General features: G+C 44.3%; 1 protein-coding gene across 6 annotated transcripts in view; it reads left to right on the top strand.

Moving 5' to 3' along the window:
* Positions 1 to 16,520, top strand: part of kdm6a (lysine (K)-specific demethylase 6A) — an 89,725-nt gene that overhangs the window by 41,816 nt on the left and 31,389 nt on the right. For all 6 annotated transcript variants that reach the window (XM_036958693.1, XM_036958694.1, XM_036958695.1 and 3 more), the window contains 2 exons: positions 8,020 to 8,074; positions 8,887 to 8,921. In XM_036958693.1, the coding sequence (XP_036814588.1) occupies positions 8,020 to 8,074; positions 8,887 to 8,921 (90 nt within the window). The remainder of the gene's footprint in view (positions 1 to 8,019; positions 8,075 to 8,886; positions 8,922 to 16,520) is intronic.

Here is a 16,520-nt window from a genome sequence, read left to right on the forward strand (position 1 = left end):
AGTTCCACCCCCCACACACGCAGTGACATCACCTTGTTTAAATGCTATTTCTAGAGACAATATCTCTTTCAATATCACTATATGCACAGGTTTACCCCCATTGTATTCACATCCTACTATACCTTTGTCTGTACATTATGCATTGAATATATTCTACCGTGCCCAGAAATCTGCTCCTTTTACTCTCTGTTCTGAACGTACTAGGCGTCCAGTTCTGTTAGCCTTTAGCCGTCCCCTTATCCTACTCCTCCTCTGTTCCTCCGGTGATGTAGAGGTTAATCCAGGCCCTGCAGTGTCTACCTCCACTCCTTCCCCCAGGCTCTCTCATTTGTTGACTTCTGCAACCGTAAAAGCCTTGGTTTCATGCATGTTAGCATTAGAAGCCTCCTCCCTAAGTTTGTTTTATTCACTGCCCTAGCACACTCCACCAATCCAGATGCCCTAGCCGTGTCTGAATCCTGGTTTAGGAAGACCACCAAAAACCTTGAAATTTCCATTCCTAACTATAACATTTTCCGACAAGATATAACGGTGTTGCAATTTACTGCAAAGATAACCTGCAGAGTTCTGTCTTACTATTCAGGTCTGTACCCAAACAATTTGAGCTTCTACTTCTAAAAATGAACCTTTCCAGAAACAAGTCTCTCATCGTTGCCGCTTGCTATAGACCACCCTCTGCCCCCAGCTGTGCTCTCAACACCATATGTGATTTGATTGCCCCCCATCTATCTTCTGAACTCGTGCTGCTAGGTGACCTAAACTGGGACATGCTTAACACACCGGCCATCCTTCAATCTAAGCTTGATGCCCTCAATCTCACACAACTTATCAATGAACCTACCAGATATAACCCCAAATCCGTAAACACGAGCACCCTCATAGATATCATCCTAACTAACTCACCCTCCAAATACACCTCTGCTGTTTTCAACCAAGAGCTCAGTGATCACTGCCTCATTGCCTGCATCCGTAATGGGTCTGCGAGCAAACGACCACCCCTCATCACTGTCAAACGCTCCCTAAAACACTTCTGTGAGCAGACCTTTCTAATCAACCTGGCCGGGGTATCCTGGAACGACATTGACCTCATCCCGACAGTAGAGGATGCCTGGTTATTCTTTAAAAGTGCCTTCCTCACCATCTTAAATAGGCATGCCCCATTTAAAAAAAATGTAGAACCAAGAATAGATATAGCCCTTGGTTCACTCCAGACTTGTCTGCCCTTGACCAGCACAAAATCATCCTGTGGCGTTCTGCATTAGCATCGAATAGCCCCCGTGATATGCACCTTTCCAGCGAAGTTAGGAACCAATATACACAGGCAGTTAGGAAAGCTAAGGCTAGCTTTTTTAAACAGAAATTTGCATCCTGCAGTACAAACTCAAAAAAGTTCTGGGACACTGTAAAGTCCATGGAGAATAAGAGCACCTCATCCCAGCTACCCACTGCTCCGAGGCTAGGAAACACTGCTACAACCGACAAATCCACTATAATTGAGAATTTCAATAAGCATTTCTCTACGGCTGGCCATGCTTTCCACCTGGCTACCCCTACCCCGGTCAACTGCCCGGCACCCTCCACAGCAACCCGCCCAAGCCCCCACCATTTCTCCTTCACCCATATCCAGATAGCTAATGTTCTGAAAGAGCTGCAAAATCTGGACCCCTACAAATCAGCCGGGCTAGACAATCTAGACCCTCCTTAGAATATGTCGATAACTACAAATACCTAGGTGTCTGGCTAGACTGTAAACTCTCCTTCCAGATTCACATTAAGCATCTCCAATCAAAAATTAAATCTAGAATTGGCTTCCCATTTCGCAACAAAGCTTCCTTCACTCATGCTGCCAAACATACCCTCGTAAAACTGACCATCCTACCGATCCTGTACTTCGGCGATGTCATCTATAAAATAGCCTCCAACACTCTACTCAGCAAACTGGATGTAGTCTATCACAGTGCCATCCGTTTTGTCACCAAAGCCCCATATACTACCCACCACTGCGACAGGTACGCTCTCGTTGGCTGGCCCTCGCTTCATACTCGTCGCCAAACCCACTGGCTACGGGTTATCTACAAGTCTCTGCTAGGTAAAGCCCCGCCCTATCTCAGCTCGCTGGTCACCATAGCAGCACCCACTCGTAGCACACGCTCCAGCAGGTATATCTCACTAGTCACCCCCAAAGCCAATTCCTCCTTTGTTCGCCTTTCCTTCCAGTTCTCTGCTGCCACTGACTGGAACGAACTGCAAAAATCACTGAAGCTGGAGATTCCCATCTCCCTCAATAGCTTTAAGAACCATCTAACAGAGCAGCTCACAGATCACTGCACCTGTTCATAGCCCATCTGTATACAGTCCATCTATCTACCTCATTCCCATACTGTATTCATTTATTTATTTAGCTCCTTTTGCACCACAGTATCTCTACTTGCACATCCATCTTTTGCACATCTACCATTCCAGTGTTTAATTGCCATATTGTAATTATTTCGCCACCATGGCCTATTTATTGCCTTAACTCCCTCTCCTTATTTCACCTTATTTGCACTCACTGTATATAGACTTTTTTCCTTTTTGCTCTACTGTATTATTGACTGTATGTTTTGTTCATTCCATGTGTAACTCTGTGTTGTTGTATGTGTCGAACCGCTATGCTTTATCTTGGCCAGGTCACAGTTGCAAATGAGAACTTGTTCGTAGTTAGCTTGCCTGGTTAAATAAAGGTGAAATAAAAAAAATACAAAATTGTCAGTAGCTCAAGACGTCCTTAGATATCGTGCACCAGATGTTATTTACAAAAATACATAATCCGCCGCCCCTTGTCTTACCAGACGCCGTTGTTCTATCCTGCCTGTAGAGCGTATAACCACCCAGCTGTATGTTGATAGTGTCTTTGTTCAGCCACGACTCCGTGAAGCATAAGATGTTACAATTTTGAATTTCCCGTTGGTAGCTTAATCTTGCGCGTAGGTCATCTATTTTATTCTCCAAGATTGCACGTTTTCTAGCAGAATGCAAGGAAGTGGGCATTTATTCGACCGCCTACAAATTCTCAGAAGGCAGCCCGCCCTTTGGCCCCCTTTTCTCCGCCTCCTCTTCACGCAAATCACGGGGATCTGGGCCTGTTCTCGAGAAAGCAGTATATTGTTTGCGTCGGGCTCGTCAGACTCGTTAAAAAAGGATTCTGCCAGTCTGTGGTGAGTAATCGCAGTCCTGATGTCCAGAAGTTATTTTCGGTCATAAGAGACGGGAGCAGCAAAGTTGTACAAAATAAGTTTTACAAAATAATGCAAATACATGAACAAAGAAACACAATCGGTTGGGGACACATAAAATATCAGTCTTCTTCTCCGGCGCCACTGTTCTGCATGCTGCAGAAGTGTGTTTAACTATCTGTTTAGGCATTGGTCATGGTGTATTTGTATTGGGGGATTATGCTATGGCCTTTATAGTGCTGCTGGCTGTTCTGTCTTCAGTCTTTACTCCTTTGCTTGTGTTGGAGAACTACAGCATGTGCAGGCAGGCTCTTGTTCCAACCCAGAACTAACACCTGATGCCTAATGAAGGTTGTGATGAATCAGGTGTGTTAGTTAAAGCTGGGCTGGAACAAAAGCCTGTACCTCTCCCAAGACCAGGGTTGATGGCTTGAGGTCCAGATCATGTCTTCCTTCACATGCTTCCTGAATTTTTATTTTTTATTTGTATTTATTTCACCTTTATTTAACCAGGTAGGCTAGTTGAGAACAAGTTCTCATTTGCAACTGCGACCTGGCCAAGATAAAGCATAGCAGACAACACAGAGTTACACATGGAGTAAACAATTAACAAGTCAATAACACAGTAGGGGAAAACAAGAGAGTCTATATACATTGTGTGCAAAAGGCATGAGGAGGTAGGCAAATAATTACAATTTTGCTGATTAACACTGGAGTGATAAATTATCAGATGTTCATGTACAGGTAGAGATATTGGTGTGCAAAAGAGCAGAAAAGGAAATAAATATAAACAGTATGGGGATGAGATAGGTAAAATTGGGTGGGCTATTTACCGATAGACTATGTACAACTGCAGCGATCGGTTAGCTGCTCAGATAGCAGATGTTTGAAGTTGGTGAGGGAGATAAGTCTCCAACTTCAGCAATTTTTGCAATTTGTTCCAGTCACAGGCAGCAGAGAACTGGAACAAAAGGCGGCCAAATGAGGTGTTGGCTTTAGGGATGATCAGTGAGATACACCTGCTGGAACGCGTGCTACGGGTGGGTGTTGCCATCGTGACCAGTGAACTGAGATAAGGCGGAGCTTTACCTAGCATGGACTTGTAGATGACCTGGAGCCAGTGGGTCTGGCGACGAATATGTAGCGAGGGCCATCCGACTAGAGCATACAGGTCACAGTGGTGGGTGGTATAAGGTGCTTTAGTAACAAAACGGATGGCACTGTGATAAACTGCATCCAGTTTGCTGAGTAGATTATTGGAAGCTATTTTGTAGATGACATCGCCGAAGTCGAGGATCGGTAGGATAGTCAGTTTTACTAGGGTAAGTTTGGCGGCGTGAGTGAAGGAGGCTTTGTTGCGGAATAGAAAGCCGACTCTAGATTTAATTTTAGATTGGAGATGTTTGATATGAGTCTGGAAGGAGAGTTTACAGTCTAGCCAGACACCTAGGTACTTATAGATGTCCACATATTCTAGGTCGGAACCATCCAGGGTGGTGATGCTAGTCGGGCGTGCGGGTGCAGGCAGCGAATGGTTGAAAAGCATGCATTTGGTTTTACTAGCATTTAAGAGCAGTTGTATGGCATTGAAGCTCGTTTGGAGGTTAGATAGTACAGTGTCCATTGACGGGCCGGAAGCATACAGAATGGTGTCGTCTACGTAGAGGTGGATCAGGGAATCGCCCGCAGCAAGAGCAACATCATTGATATATACAGAGAAAATAGTCTGCCCGAGAATTGAACCCTGTGGCACCCCCATAGACTGCCAGAGGACCGGACAGCATGCCCTCCGATTTGACACACTGAACTCTGTCTGCAAAGTAGTTGGTGAACCAGGCAAGGCAGTCATCAGAAAAACCGAGGCTACTGAGTCTGCCGATAAGAATATGGTGATTGACAGAGTCGAAAGCCTTGGCAAGGTCGATGAAGACGGCTGCACAGTACTGTCTTTTATAGATGGCGGTTATGATATCGTTTAGTACCTTCAGCGTGGCTGAGGTGCACCCGTGACCGGCTCGGAAACCAGATTGCACAGCGGAGAAGGTACGGTGGGATTCGAGATGGTCAGTGACCTGTTTGTTGACTTGGCTTTCGAAGACCTTAGATAGGCAGGGCAGGATGGATATAGGTCTGTAACAGTTTGGGTCCAGGGTGTCTCCCCCTTTGAAGAGGGATGACTGCGGCAGCTTTCCAATCCTTGGGGATCTCAGACGATATGAAAGAGAGGGGTAACAGGCTGTTAATAAGGGTTGCGACAATGGCGGCGGATAGTTTCAGAAATAGAGGGTCCAGATTGTCAGACCCAGCTGATTTGTACGGGTCCAGGTTTTGCAGCTCTTTCAGAACATCTGCTATCTGGATTTGGGTAAAGGAGAACCTGGAGAGGCTTGGGCGAGTAGCTGTGGGGGGGGCGGAGCTGTTGGCCGAGGTTGGAGTAGCCAGGAGGAAGGCATGGCCAGCCGTTGAGAAATGCTTGTTGAAGTTTTCGATAATCATGGATTTATCGGTGGTGACCGTGTTACCTAGCCTCAGTGCAGTGGGCAGCTGGGAGGAGGGGCTCTTGTTCTCCATGGACCTTACAGTGTCCCAGAACTTTTTGTAGTTAGAGCTACAGGATACAAATTTCTGCCTGAAGAAGCTGGTCTTTGCTTTCCTGACTGACTGCGTGTATTGGTTCCTGACTTCCCTGAACAGTTGCATATCGCGGGGACTATTCGATGCTATTGCAGTCCGCCACAGGATGTTTTTGTGCTGGTCGAGGGCAGTCAGGTCTGCAGTGTACCAAGGGCTATATCTGTTCTTAGTTCTGCATTTTTTTGAACAGAGCATGCTCATCTAAAATGGTGAGGAAGTTACTTTTAAAGATTGACCAGGCATCCTCAACTGACGATGAGGTCAATTTCCTTCCAGGATACCCGGGCCAGGTCGATTAGAAAGGCCTGCTCACAGAAGAGCTGAGGGGTGTCGGTAGCAGGCGTCAACAGTGAGAGACTTATTTCTGGAGAGAGTAATTTTTAAAATTAGTAGTTCGAACTGTTTGGGTATGGACCTGGAAAGTATGACATTACTTTGCAGGCTATCTCTGCAGTAGACTGCAACTCCTCCCCCTTTGGCAGTTCTATCTTGACGGAAAATGTTATAGTTGGGTATGGAAATCTCATAATTTTTGGTGGCCTTCCTGAGCCAGGATTCAGACACGGCAAGGACATCAGGGTTAGCAAATTGCTCTAAGAGCTGCAGCCACCAGAACAAGCAACTGAAACCAATAGAGACTACATGTTGAGACTGGGGCCTGCTGCCTGCCCCAGGTACAGGAGGGGGAGCTACTGCTCTTAACCAGCTGGCTGGACTGACTGACTGGTTGACTAGACTGTCTGCTGCAGATGGCTTTCTGCTTGGCTGACTAGCAGGGATTATTAGTTGGGATTGGGCCGTTTGTTGCTGAGGTGTCACCCGACAGGGCAGGATGAGGATCAAAGTGATTCAGATCTCCATCCTGTCCCAAAGCAATGAGTGTAGACTTGGCTTCCCTACTGGAAAGCTTGGTGGCCCTGACCTACCACCTGGCTCTGTGTTCTGGGTTAATCTCTCTGTGAACCCTGGGTGGGGTTAACGGTTAGCCACAAGTTAACATTTGCAGTAGCATCCAGGCTAAACTCCCATCCGCCAAGCGTGAGCATTAGTGTCCAGGCTGCTCCTGAGTCCTGTCATCTGTGACAGACAGAGAGTTACTAGTGTGGGTAGAGGGAGGATTAAGTCTATCCTTCCAAGGATGAACAGAAGGAATGTCCGTTTGGATAAGATGAATGGACATATGATGTGGTGAGATGAAGGATTTGAGGAGGATGAGGACATTCTGCAGGTCGCCTCTGTTATCCCTTTCCCCTTCCCTGTTTCTCTCCCCCTCTCTGTCATGTTGCTGCAGTGTAATGGGGTCGTTGAGGTATGTGTGGTGTGTGTGTTTTAAAGGGCTGCTTTCTGCTGCAGTGAAAGGCTGCTGCTCTGCTATGTCTGCTGCTGGTGTGTCTGTCTGAGTGACTAGCCTCCCCTTCACCTGGTGGGTGCACATCTGAAGAGACTGAATAGGTAAAAAGTATATGTCGAGGAGCCCTCTGGAAGGTTAGGTGAGGCTATCGCAATATTGATTACACCTATCCAGTCTCATTCAGATTTACAAACGCTAGACTAGGGGGAGTTGGGAAAATGATATCATCCACAGAGAGTTGAGGAGACGTTGCAGCAGGATCCTGGAGGCTAGTCCCATAGGCCAGGGGTCCCATAGGCCTCGTGGGACCCTCAGCCGTTCTATGTATTTGAACTATTCCACAGCTATAGCACACCTGATTTTTTTTTTTATAGCACAACTAATCATCAAGCCCTTGACTAGGTGAAACTGATTAGTTCAGGGCTTCAACAAAATTGTGAAATGTCTGGGGGTCCCCATGGAGAGGTTTGAGAACCACTGCCATTGGCAACCCTGTCTTTGTGTACGCACTCTGTCTGTTGCCCCGTTAGACCATCCATTGGATCAGTTTCACGTTATACTTTTTAAGCAGACGTTTGTCAGCCTGGAGGAACCAGACGTGTGTATCCTTCGTGTAAAATGCTGAACCTTTGCCATATTGGAACAAAGTTGCATGGAAACCCTCCAACCATGTCTCTCTCTCTCTCTCTCTCTCTCTCTCTCTCTCTCGCTCTCTCTCTCTCTCTCTCTCTCTCACTCTCTGTTTTTCTGTCTCTCTCTCTCTCTCTCTCTCTCTCTCTCTCTCTCTCTGTCACTCTCTCTCTCTCTCTCTCTCTGCAGCATTTTCAACTGGCTTTGATTGACTCCAACCCCTGCACTTTGTCCAAAGCTGAAAGTAAGTAACATTACACCCCCATTTCTCTCTGCATGCACAAACAGCATTCCTCTCCTGTTTGGTACCATCACTGAAACCCCAATTCATTACCTCTCTCTCCTGTTCTCTCCCAGCATGTTGAGTTAGGTAGGCGAGCTGATGTGTTGCTGGATTATTAAATATGACATTGTCAAGTTGACCATTTCTCAGTATTTACCACATAAAGGAAAGGCCACAAAATGCCGGCTGGATATTTTTATAATTTGATTATTTCCTCCCAGTTGTCATGCCATTTCCCCACAGCCCGTTTGCCTGAGCCGGGGGTTGTCAAGGAGACACGCGCGCACACACACACACACACACTCCGAACGCCTGCCTAAGACTGGGTTGCCTAGGAGACAGCATTAGGGGGGATCGGGCATAAAGTACCTCGGCAGAGCTGAGACTCTGACACACACTTACATGTGAGCAGTTTCATCCACACACACACACACACACACACACACACACACACACACACACACACACACACACACACACACACAGGGGACCTAACCTCCCCCTCTCCCATCTGTAACCACACACCATGCAGACTACTTTGGTCTGCACCCATCTTTCCCCACAGGGATACAGAAACAGTACATGAATTTATTTGCTATAGCTCTCTGTAAAAACATGTTTTTCTTCAATCATGAATTTCTACCAGTTGTTGCTGTAGCTTCTGTTTTGGTTGCATCACTAGGGGAAATGTGAGAGAGCACCCTATGTAAGTGATTATTCTCCTGTCCTGTGTATCAGTTTATATCTCTAGCTCTCTCTTTTTCTATTCACAGTTCAGTTCCACATCGCTCATTTGTATGAGATTCAGGTAAGAAATCCATCCTTATTCCCTCCTCTTCTCTAGTGCTGGTAGTAAAGGCTCCACTGCTGTAGCAGCCAGGTTTTTACCTCAAGTGGGTGCTACATATTGGTGTTGGGTCGGTTGAGTATGCCCCATGAAATGAAGAGCTTCTTTCTCCTTAGTAAATATAAATCTCTATATTTACAGTGCGACCTTTTGCCACATTTCAGGCTTCAAACATAAAGATATAAAACTGTATTTTTTTGTGAAGGATCAACAACAAGTGGGACACAATCATGAAGTGGAACGACATTTATTGGATATTTCAAACTTTTTTAACAAATCAAAAACTGAAAAATTGGGCATGCAAAATTATTCAGCCCCCTTAAGTTAATACTTTGTAGCGCCACCTTTTGCTGCGATTACAGCTGTAAGTCGCTTGGGGTATGTCTCTATCAGTTTTGCGCATCGAGAGACTGACATTTTTTCCCATTCCTCCTTGCAAAACAGCTCGAGCTCAGTGAGGTTGGATGGAGAGCATTTGTGAACAGCAGTTTTCAGTTCTTTCCACAGATTCTCGATTGGATTCAGGTCTGGACTTTGACTTGGCCATTCTAACACCTGGATATGTTTTATTTTTGAACCATTCCATTGTAGATTTTGCTTTATGTTTTGGATCATTGTCTTGTTGGAAGACAAATCTCCGTCCCAGTCTCGGGTCTTTTGCAGACTCCATCAGGTTTTCTTCCAGAATGGTCCTGTATTTGGCTCCATCCATCTTCCCATCAATTTTAACCATCTTCCCTGTCCCTGCTGAAGAAAATCAGGCCCAAACCATGATGCTGCCACCACCATGTTTGACAGTGGGGATGGTGTGTTCAGCTGTGTTGCTTTTACGCCAAACATAACGTTTTGCATTGTTGCCAAAACGTTCCATTTTGGTTTCATCTGACCAGAGCACCTTCTTCCACATGTTTGGTGTGTCTCCCAGGTGGCTTGTGGCAAACTTTAAACGACACTTTTTATGGATATCTTTAAGAAATGGCTTTCTTCTTGCCACTCTTCCATAAAGGCCAGATTTGTGCAATATACGACTGATTGTTGTCCTATGGACAGAGTCTCCCGCCTCAGCTGTAGATCTCTGCAGTTCATCCAGAGTGATCATGGGCCTCTTGGCTGCATCTCTGATCAGTCTTCTCCTTGTATGAGCTGAAAGTTTAGAGGGACGGCCAGGTCTTGGTAGATTTGCAGTAGTCTGATACTCCTTCCATTTCAATATTATCGCTTGCACAGTGCTCCTTGGGATGTTTAAAGCTTGGGAAATCTTTTTGTATCCAAATCCGGCTTTAAACTTCTTCACAACAGTATCTCGGACCTGCCTGAGGTATCTCGGACCTGTGTGTTCCTTGTTCTTCATGATGCTCTCTGCGCTTTTAACGGACCTCTGAGACTATCACAGTGCAGGTGCATTTATACGGAGACTTGATTACACACAGGTGGATTGTATTTATCATCATTAGTCATTTAGGTCAACATTGGATCATTCAGAGATCCTCACTGAACTTCTGGAGAGAGTTTGCTGCACTGAAAGTAAAGGGGCTGAATAATTTTGCACGCCCAATTTTTCAGTTTTTGATTTGTTAAAAAAGTTTGAAATATCCAATAAATGTCGTTCCACTTCATGATTGTGTCCCACTTGTTGTTGATTCTTCACAAAAAAATACAGTTTTATATCTTTGTTTGAAGCCTGAAATGTGGCAAAAGGTCGCAAAGTTCAAGGGGGCCGAATACTTTCGCAAGGCACTGTATATTAGGGATGCACCGATATTACATTTTTGGCCGATACCAATGCCCAATATTTTCCTTGCCCAAAAAAACGATACCGATATTTTAAATTTTTGCTCCTTTTAAGCATTCTAGTACAGTTAAATAGTTCACACACACACGGACCAAAAAGTAATTTTGTTGGCAAACCTATTTATTTCACTTACTTGCTGTGCTGTAGAGGTCAACCGATTTATGATTTGTCCGTGTCGATACCGATTGGAGGACCAAAAAAAGCCAATTACAATTAATATATATAATTTTAATAATGACAATTACAACAATACTAAATGAACAATGAACACTTATTTTAACTTAATAATATCAATTTAGTCTCAAATAAATAATGAAACATGTTCAATTTGGTTTAAATAATGCAAAAACACAGTGTTGGAGAGGAAGTAAAAGTGCAATGTGTGCCATGTAAAAAAGCTAATGTTTAAGTTCCTTGCTCAGAACATGAGAACATAAGAAAGCTGGGTTTCAGGCGGATCAATGCCATGACAGAGGGTATCACGTCTGCTGCAGACGCGGTTGTTCGAATGGCGCCAGGAGTGTGTTTGTGTTTTCAAGTTGCAATACGGCTTTCCTCAGTACAAAATCCTTGTCGACCCACTGTCAGACTCTGCATGCTCACGGGGCTGACATTGCTGGTCCAAATGTCAGCCGTGAAGCTAATAGCAGTGACGCCCATAGCAAGTAGCTCATAGATGTGCGTTTTGGTTGGGCAACATCTGAAAAATAGCGCCTACTTGGTAGTGTGTGCCGGGGCTCAAGGTGCTCGACCAGCTGGCGAAAACCAACATCATCCATGATAGGGAACGGTTGATTGTCAACCGTTCCCTATCATTCTTGGTGTTAACCTTTTCTCACGTACCATCACACGGGTGTGATCATTCTACAGTGGTCCCTGTAGCGTACGATCAAACCAGTGTGATTAGAACGCTTATTTAGAACGGACCGTTTTAATTGAGTAAAACACTCTCTGGAAATCGAAAGTAATCCTACGATGGGTAGTTTCTGCGTGCTGCCATGTTTTTTTCTCTCTCACGGTAACCAAATATAATAAGAGAAGACAAGATGAGTTTGGTCTGTTTATAGTATATATGTTGGGTGTGTCGTCTACCATCGTTCACATCCCACCATTCATTTACGGAAGTTCTCAAAAAATGAGTGAACCTTTACTCACCTCATTTTGTTATAACATCTTTGGTCCCACAGACGATTACGTGACACCAAGAATGCTTTGTAGCTCATCATAATCAGTACAAACTTCAACAACAAAAAATACATGTGCCCATTATAATCTATGCAAAAATCGGAATGCATGATTTGTCAATAGAACTTTAAAACATGTGAATAAAACAGTAAGTGTATAAATAATTACCACACAAAACATTTTCTGATAGTAATTTATTGATACAAGTGACATGTGCCAGCAGTCAATTACTTAACCTCTCACTTCCACTCTGAGCCATTCAGTGTTTTTGTATACAGTGGGGCAAAAAAGTATTTAGTCAGCCACCAATTGTGCAAGTTATCCCACTTAAAAAGATGAGAGAGGCCTGTAATTTTCATCATAGGTACACTTCAACAATGACAGACAAAATGAGAAAAAAAATCCAGAAAATCACATTGTAGGATTTTTAATGAATTTATTTGCAAATTATGTTGGAAAATAAGTATTTGGTCAATAACAAAAGTTTATCTCAATACTTTGTTATATACCCTTTGTTGGCAATGGCAGAGGTCAAATGTTTTCTGTAAGTCTTCACAAGGTTTTCACACACTGTTGCTGGTATTTTGGCCCATTCCTCCATGCAGATCTCCTCTAGAGCAGTGATGTTTTGGGGCTGTTGCTGGGCAACACGGACTTTCAACTCCTTCCAAAGATTTTCTATGGGGTTGAGGTCTGGAGACTGGCTAGGCCACTCCGGGACCTTGAAATGCTTCTTACAAAGCCACTCCTTCGTTGCCCGGGCGGTGTGTTTGGGATCATTGTCATGTTGAAAGACCCAGCCACGTTTCATCTTCAATGCCCTTACTGATAGGAGGTTTTCACTCAAAATCTCACGATACATGGCCCCATTCATTCCTTCCTTTACACGGATCAGTCGTCCTGGTCCCTTTGCAGAAAAACAGCCCCAAAGCATGTTTCCACCCCCATGCTTCACAGTAGGTATGGTGTTCTTTGGATGCAACTTAGCATTATTTGTCCTCCGAACACGACGAGTTGAGTTTTTACCAAAAAGTTATATTTTGGTTTCATCTGACCATATGACATTCTCCCAATCTTCTTCTGGATCATCTAATTGCTCTCTAGCAAACTTCAGACGGGCCTGGACATGTACTGGCTTAAGCAGGGGGACACGTCTGGCACTGCAGGATTTGAGTCCCTGGCGGCGTAGTGTGTTACTGATGGTAGGCTTTGTTACCTGCTCTCTGCAGGTCATTCACTAGGTCCCCCCGTGTGGTTCTGCTATTTTTGCTCACCGTTCTTGTGATTATTTTGACCCCACGGGGTGAGGTCTTGCGTGGAGCCCCAGATCGAGGGAGATTATCAGTGGTCTTGTATGTCTTCCATTTCCTAATAATTTCTCCCACAGTTGATTTCTTCAAACCAAGCTGCTTACCTATTGCAGATTCAGTCTTCCCAGCCTGGTGCAGGTCTACAATTTTGTTTCTGGTGTCCTTTGACAGCTCTTTGGTCTTGGCCATAGGAGTCTGGACTGTGACTGTTTGAGGTTGTGGACAGGTGTATTTTATACTGATAACAAGTTCAAACAGGTGCCATTAATACAGGTAACGATTGGAAGACAGGGGAGCCTCTTAAAGAAGAAGTTACAGGTCTGTGAGAGCCAGAAATCTTGCTTGTTTGTAGGTGACCAAATACTTATTTTCCACCAAAATTTGCAAATAAATTCATAAAAAGTCCTTTGTGATTTGCTGGATTTTTTTCCCCCTCATTTTGTCTGTCATAGTTGAAGTGTACCTATGATGAAAATTACAGGCCTCTCTCGTCTTTTTAAGTGGGAGAACTTGCACAATTGGTGGCTGACTAAATACTTTTTTGCCCCACTGTATGTATGAGGCTAGTGAGATAAGCTGCAGCATCAGCAATGTCTTTTCAAAAGGAGACAACTCACAGATGCGGAAATTCTGGAGTTTTTTTTTAATGACAATGAGTCTGAGTATGAAAGTCAGGAATCAGATTCTGATAGTGAGGAGCTGCCTCCCAACATTGTAGCCATTGAGAACCGTGAATCTGAGGACTCCTTGTCCACGATGAAGTCCCAGGTCCCTTTGAAGATGGTGGTGGAGGCAGACCGACAGTGGATGAAGTACAGGAGTTCTGTGGTAGCTGGAAGGCTGCCAGCCATTTCACCCCTCCTGGCCCTGCTGTTTGCTTTGATGAGTCCCAGTCTGGAGTGCAACGCCCCTTGCCATTTTCATCTGAGGCAGAGCGCTTCAAGTTGTTTCTGACAGTGGAGCTGGTCGGAGAGATAGTTGAGGAGACCAATCGCTATGCCTTGGAGCTACAAGAGAAGAGGTAGCCAGGCGTGTGTGGGAAACTCGCTAAATGGCTGACAAGCACAATTAGTAAAATGTATACCTTCCTGGTGACCATCCTTCTCATGGGGATAGTAAAGTAGAACTCCCTAAGAGAATACTGGAGAATACTTTGCCACCCTCTTTCCCCAAGACCGCTTCCTAGTTCTGCTGTGAAGCCTGTATTTCGTCAACAATGCTCCTGTCATCCTAAATGATCCCATTTATACAAAATAAGAAATGTTCTTACCAGCCTGACATCATCATTTGGTCGAGTCTTTGTGCCATACAAGGACCTATACATTGATGAGTCCCTGATGTTATGGAAGGGTCGGCTGGCGTTCTGTCAATATAGACATGAAGACAGGATTTGTCCAGGACATTATAGTTTACACAGGGTCCACCACTGTCATCCAACATTATGAGGGGCCTGGGGTGTCCGGGTCCGTGGTGATGACCATGCTGGCTCCTCATCTCAGCAAGGGACACACTTTGTATGTGGACAATTGTTACAGCAGTCCCACACTCTTCCAGCATCTGCTCTCCAACAGCACAGGGGCCTGTGGCACAGTCAGGTCGAACAGGAAAGGATGCCGGCATTTGGATGCAGGAAGATGCAGAGAGGGGAGGTGGAGTTCCAGGAGAACGGTCAACAGCTGGCAGTAAAGTGGCATGACAAACGAGACGTCTTTGTCCTCCACTGTCTATACAGCAATCATGTCGGCCACAGGGAAGGTGGACCACCTGATGGGAGAGAGAAAAATCAAACCAGACTGTGTGCTTGACTATAACCTCAAAATGTGGATAAGGCGGACATGATAAACAGCTTTGTGGAATGCACTCGAAAAACGTCCAAGTGGTATAAGAAGATATTTTTCCATCTGATCGATGCTGCCCTCAATGGTCACGTAATTCACTGCCAACTAACATGTGAGATGATTACTGAACAAGGTATTTTTTGTAATTGGACATACAGTTCACATACAAATCACATACAGAAACTATTAACATAATAATGCACTTACTTTCATAGAAACACAGCCTGGATTTGAACCAGGGTGTCTGTAGTGACGCCTCTAGCACTGAGATGCTGTGCCTTAGACCGCTGCGCCACTTGGGAGTCATAAGTCCAGGGTAGCTTCAAAACACAACACAAGCTAATACTTCTCTGATACAATTAGCATTGTTTTCCAGAGCTAATAGAAGAATGTAGCTAGCTACATAAGCACGATTTAATATAACAACACCATAAAGGTTATGAAATGAGTAACGTTACCTCACGTGTCCGCGGTCATAAGGAATATACACAAATATATTATGCTCCATACATAGTGAGCTGTGGTAGAAACGGCATAACACGACATCCAGAAACTATTATAACGTAAAAAGGCACTTATTTTGATAGAAACACACATTTCCAAAGTTATTGGTAATGAAAACCACAGTGACTGTGATGCGGGCAACAAACGGAAAACGTGAACACGTGTGCAGATCCTGTTCTGATGAGAGATGCGCAAATGTCTGCAGACTTGATCTGCACAAACAATTGGAAAGTGCTTGGGGAATTTTGTCCGGGTCAGAAATGTCTAAAAAATGTATTGTCCGCAAATGTAGAAAGGACAACTTTTATGTGAATCAATGAGGAGGCGGAACACACCTCAATTCAAACTGTTCTTAGAAAATCAAAATGCGTTCGAGGTTTGGAACCTACACATGAAAAGGTTAATGGGCCTTTTAGTTGTCTTGCTGAAATGTTCCTACTCTTTCAAATGACTGCTCGACTTGAACTGGTTTAGTTGTTGGAAGTGTGTGCTTAGTATTTTTCTGCTTTTGTTCTGTGTAGCGCTGTATTTTTCGTGGCGTCATTACATCGTCTACCTACAGTTGAAGTCGGACGTTTACATACACTTAGGTTGGAGTCATTAAAACTCGTTTTTCAACCACTCAACAAATTTCTTGTTATGGTTGTGTTCATTTAAACCTGCACTAGGGACACTTCAGTACATACACTTAGGTTGGAGTCATTAAAACTCGTTTTTCAACCACTCAACACATTTCTTGTTATGGTTGTGTTCATTTAAACCTGCACTAGGGACACTTCAGTATAAAACTTGGTGAAATTATTTCAGTGTGTCTTAGAGGTTGACCGATTTATGATTTTTCAACGCCGATACCGATTATTGGAGGACCAAAAAAGCCGATACCGATTAATCAGACTTATTTATTTATTTATTTATTTGTAATAATGACAAT

Source organism: Oncorhynchus mykiss, chromosome 22 (assembly GCF_013265735.2).
Source record: "Oncorhynchus mykiss isolate Arlee chromosome 22, USDA_OmykA_1.1, whole genome shotgun sequence".
Taxonomy (NCBI): domain Eukaryota; kingdom Metazoa; phylum Chordata; class Actinopteri; order Salmoniformes; family Salmonidae; genus Oncorhynchus; species Oncorhynchus mykiss.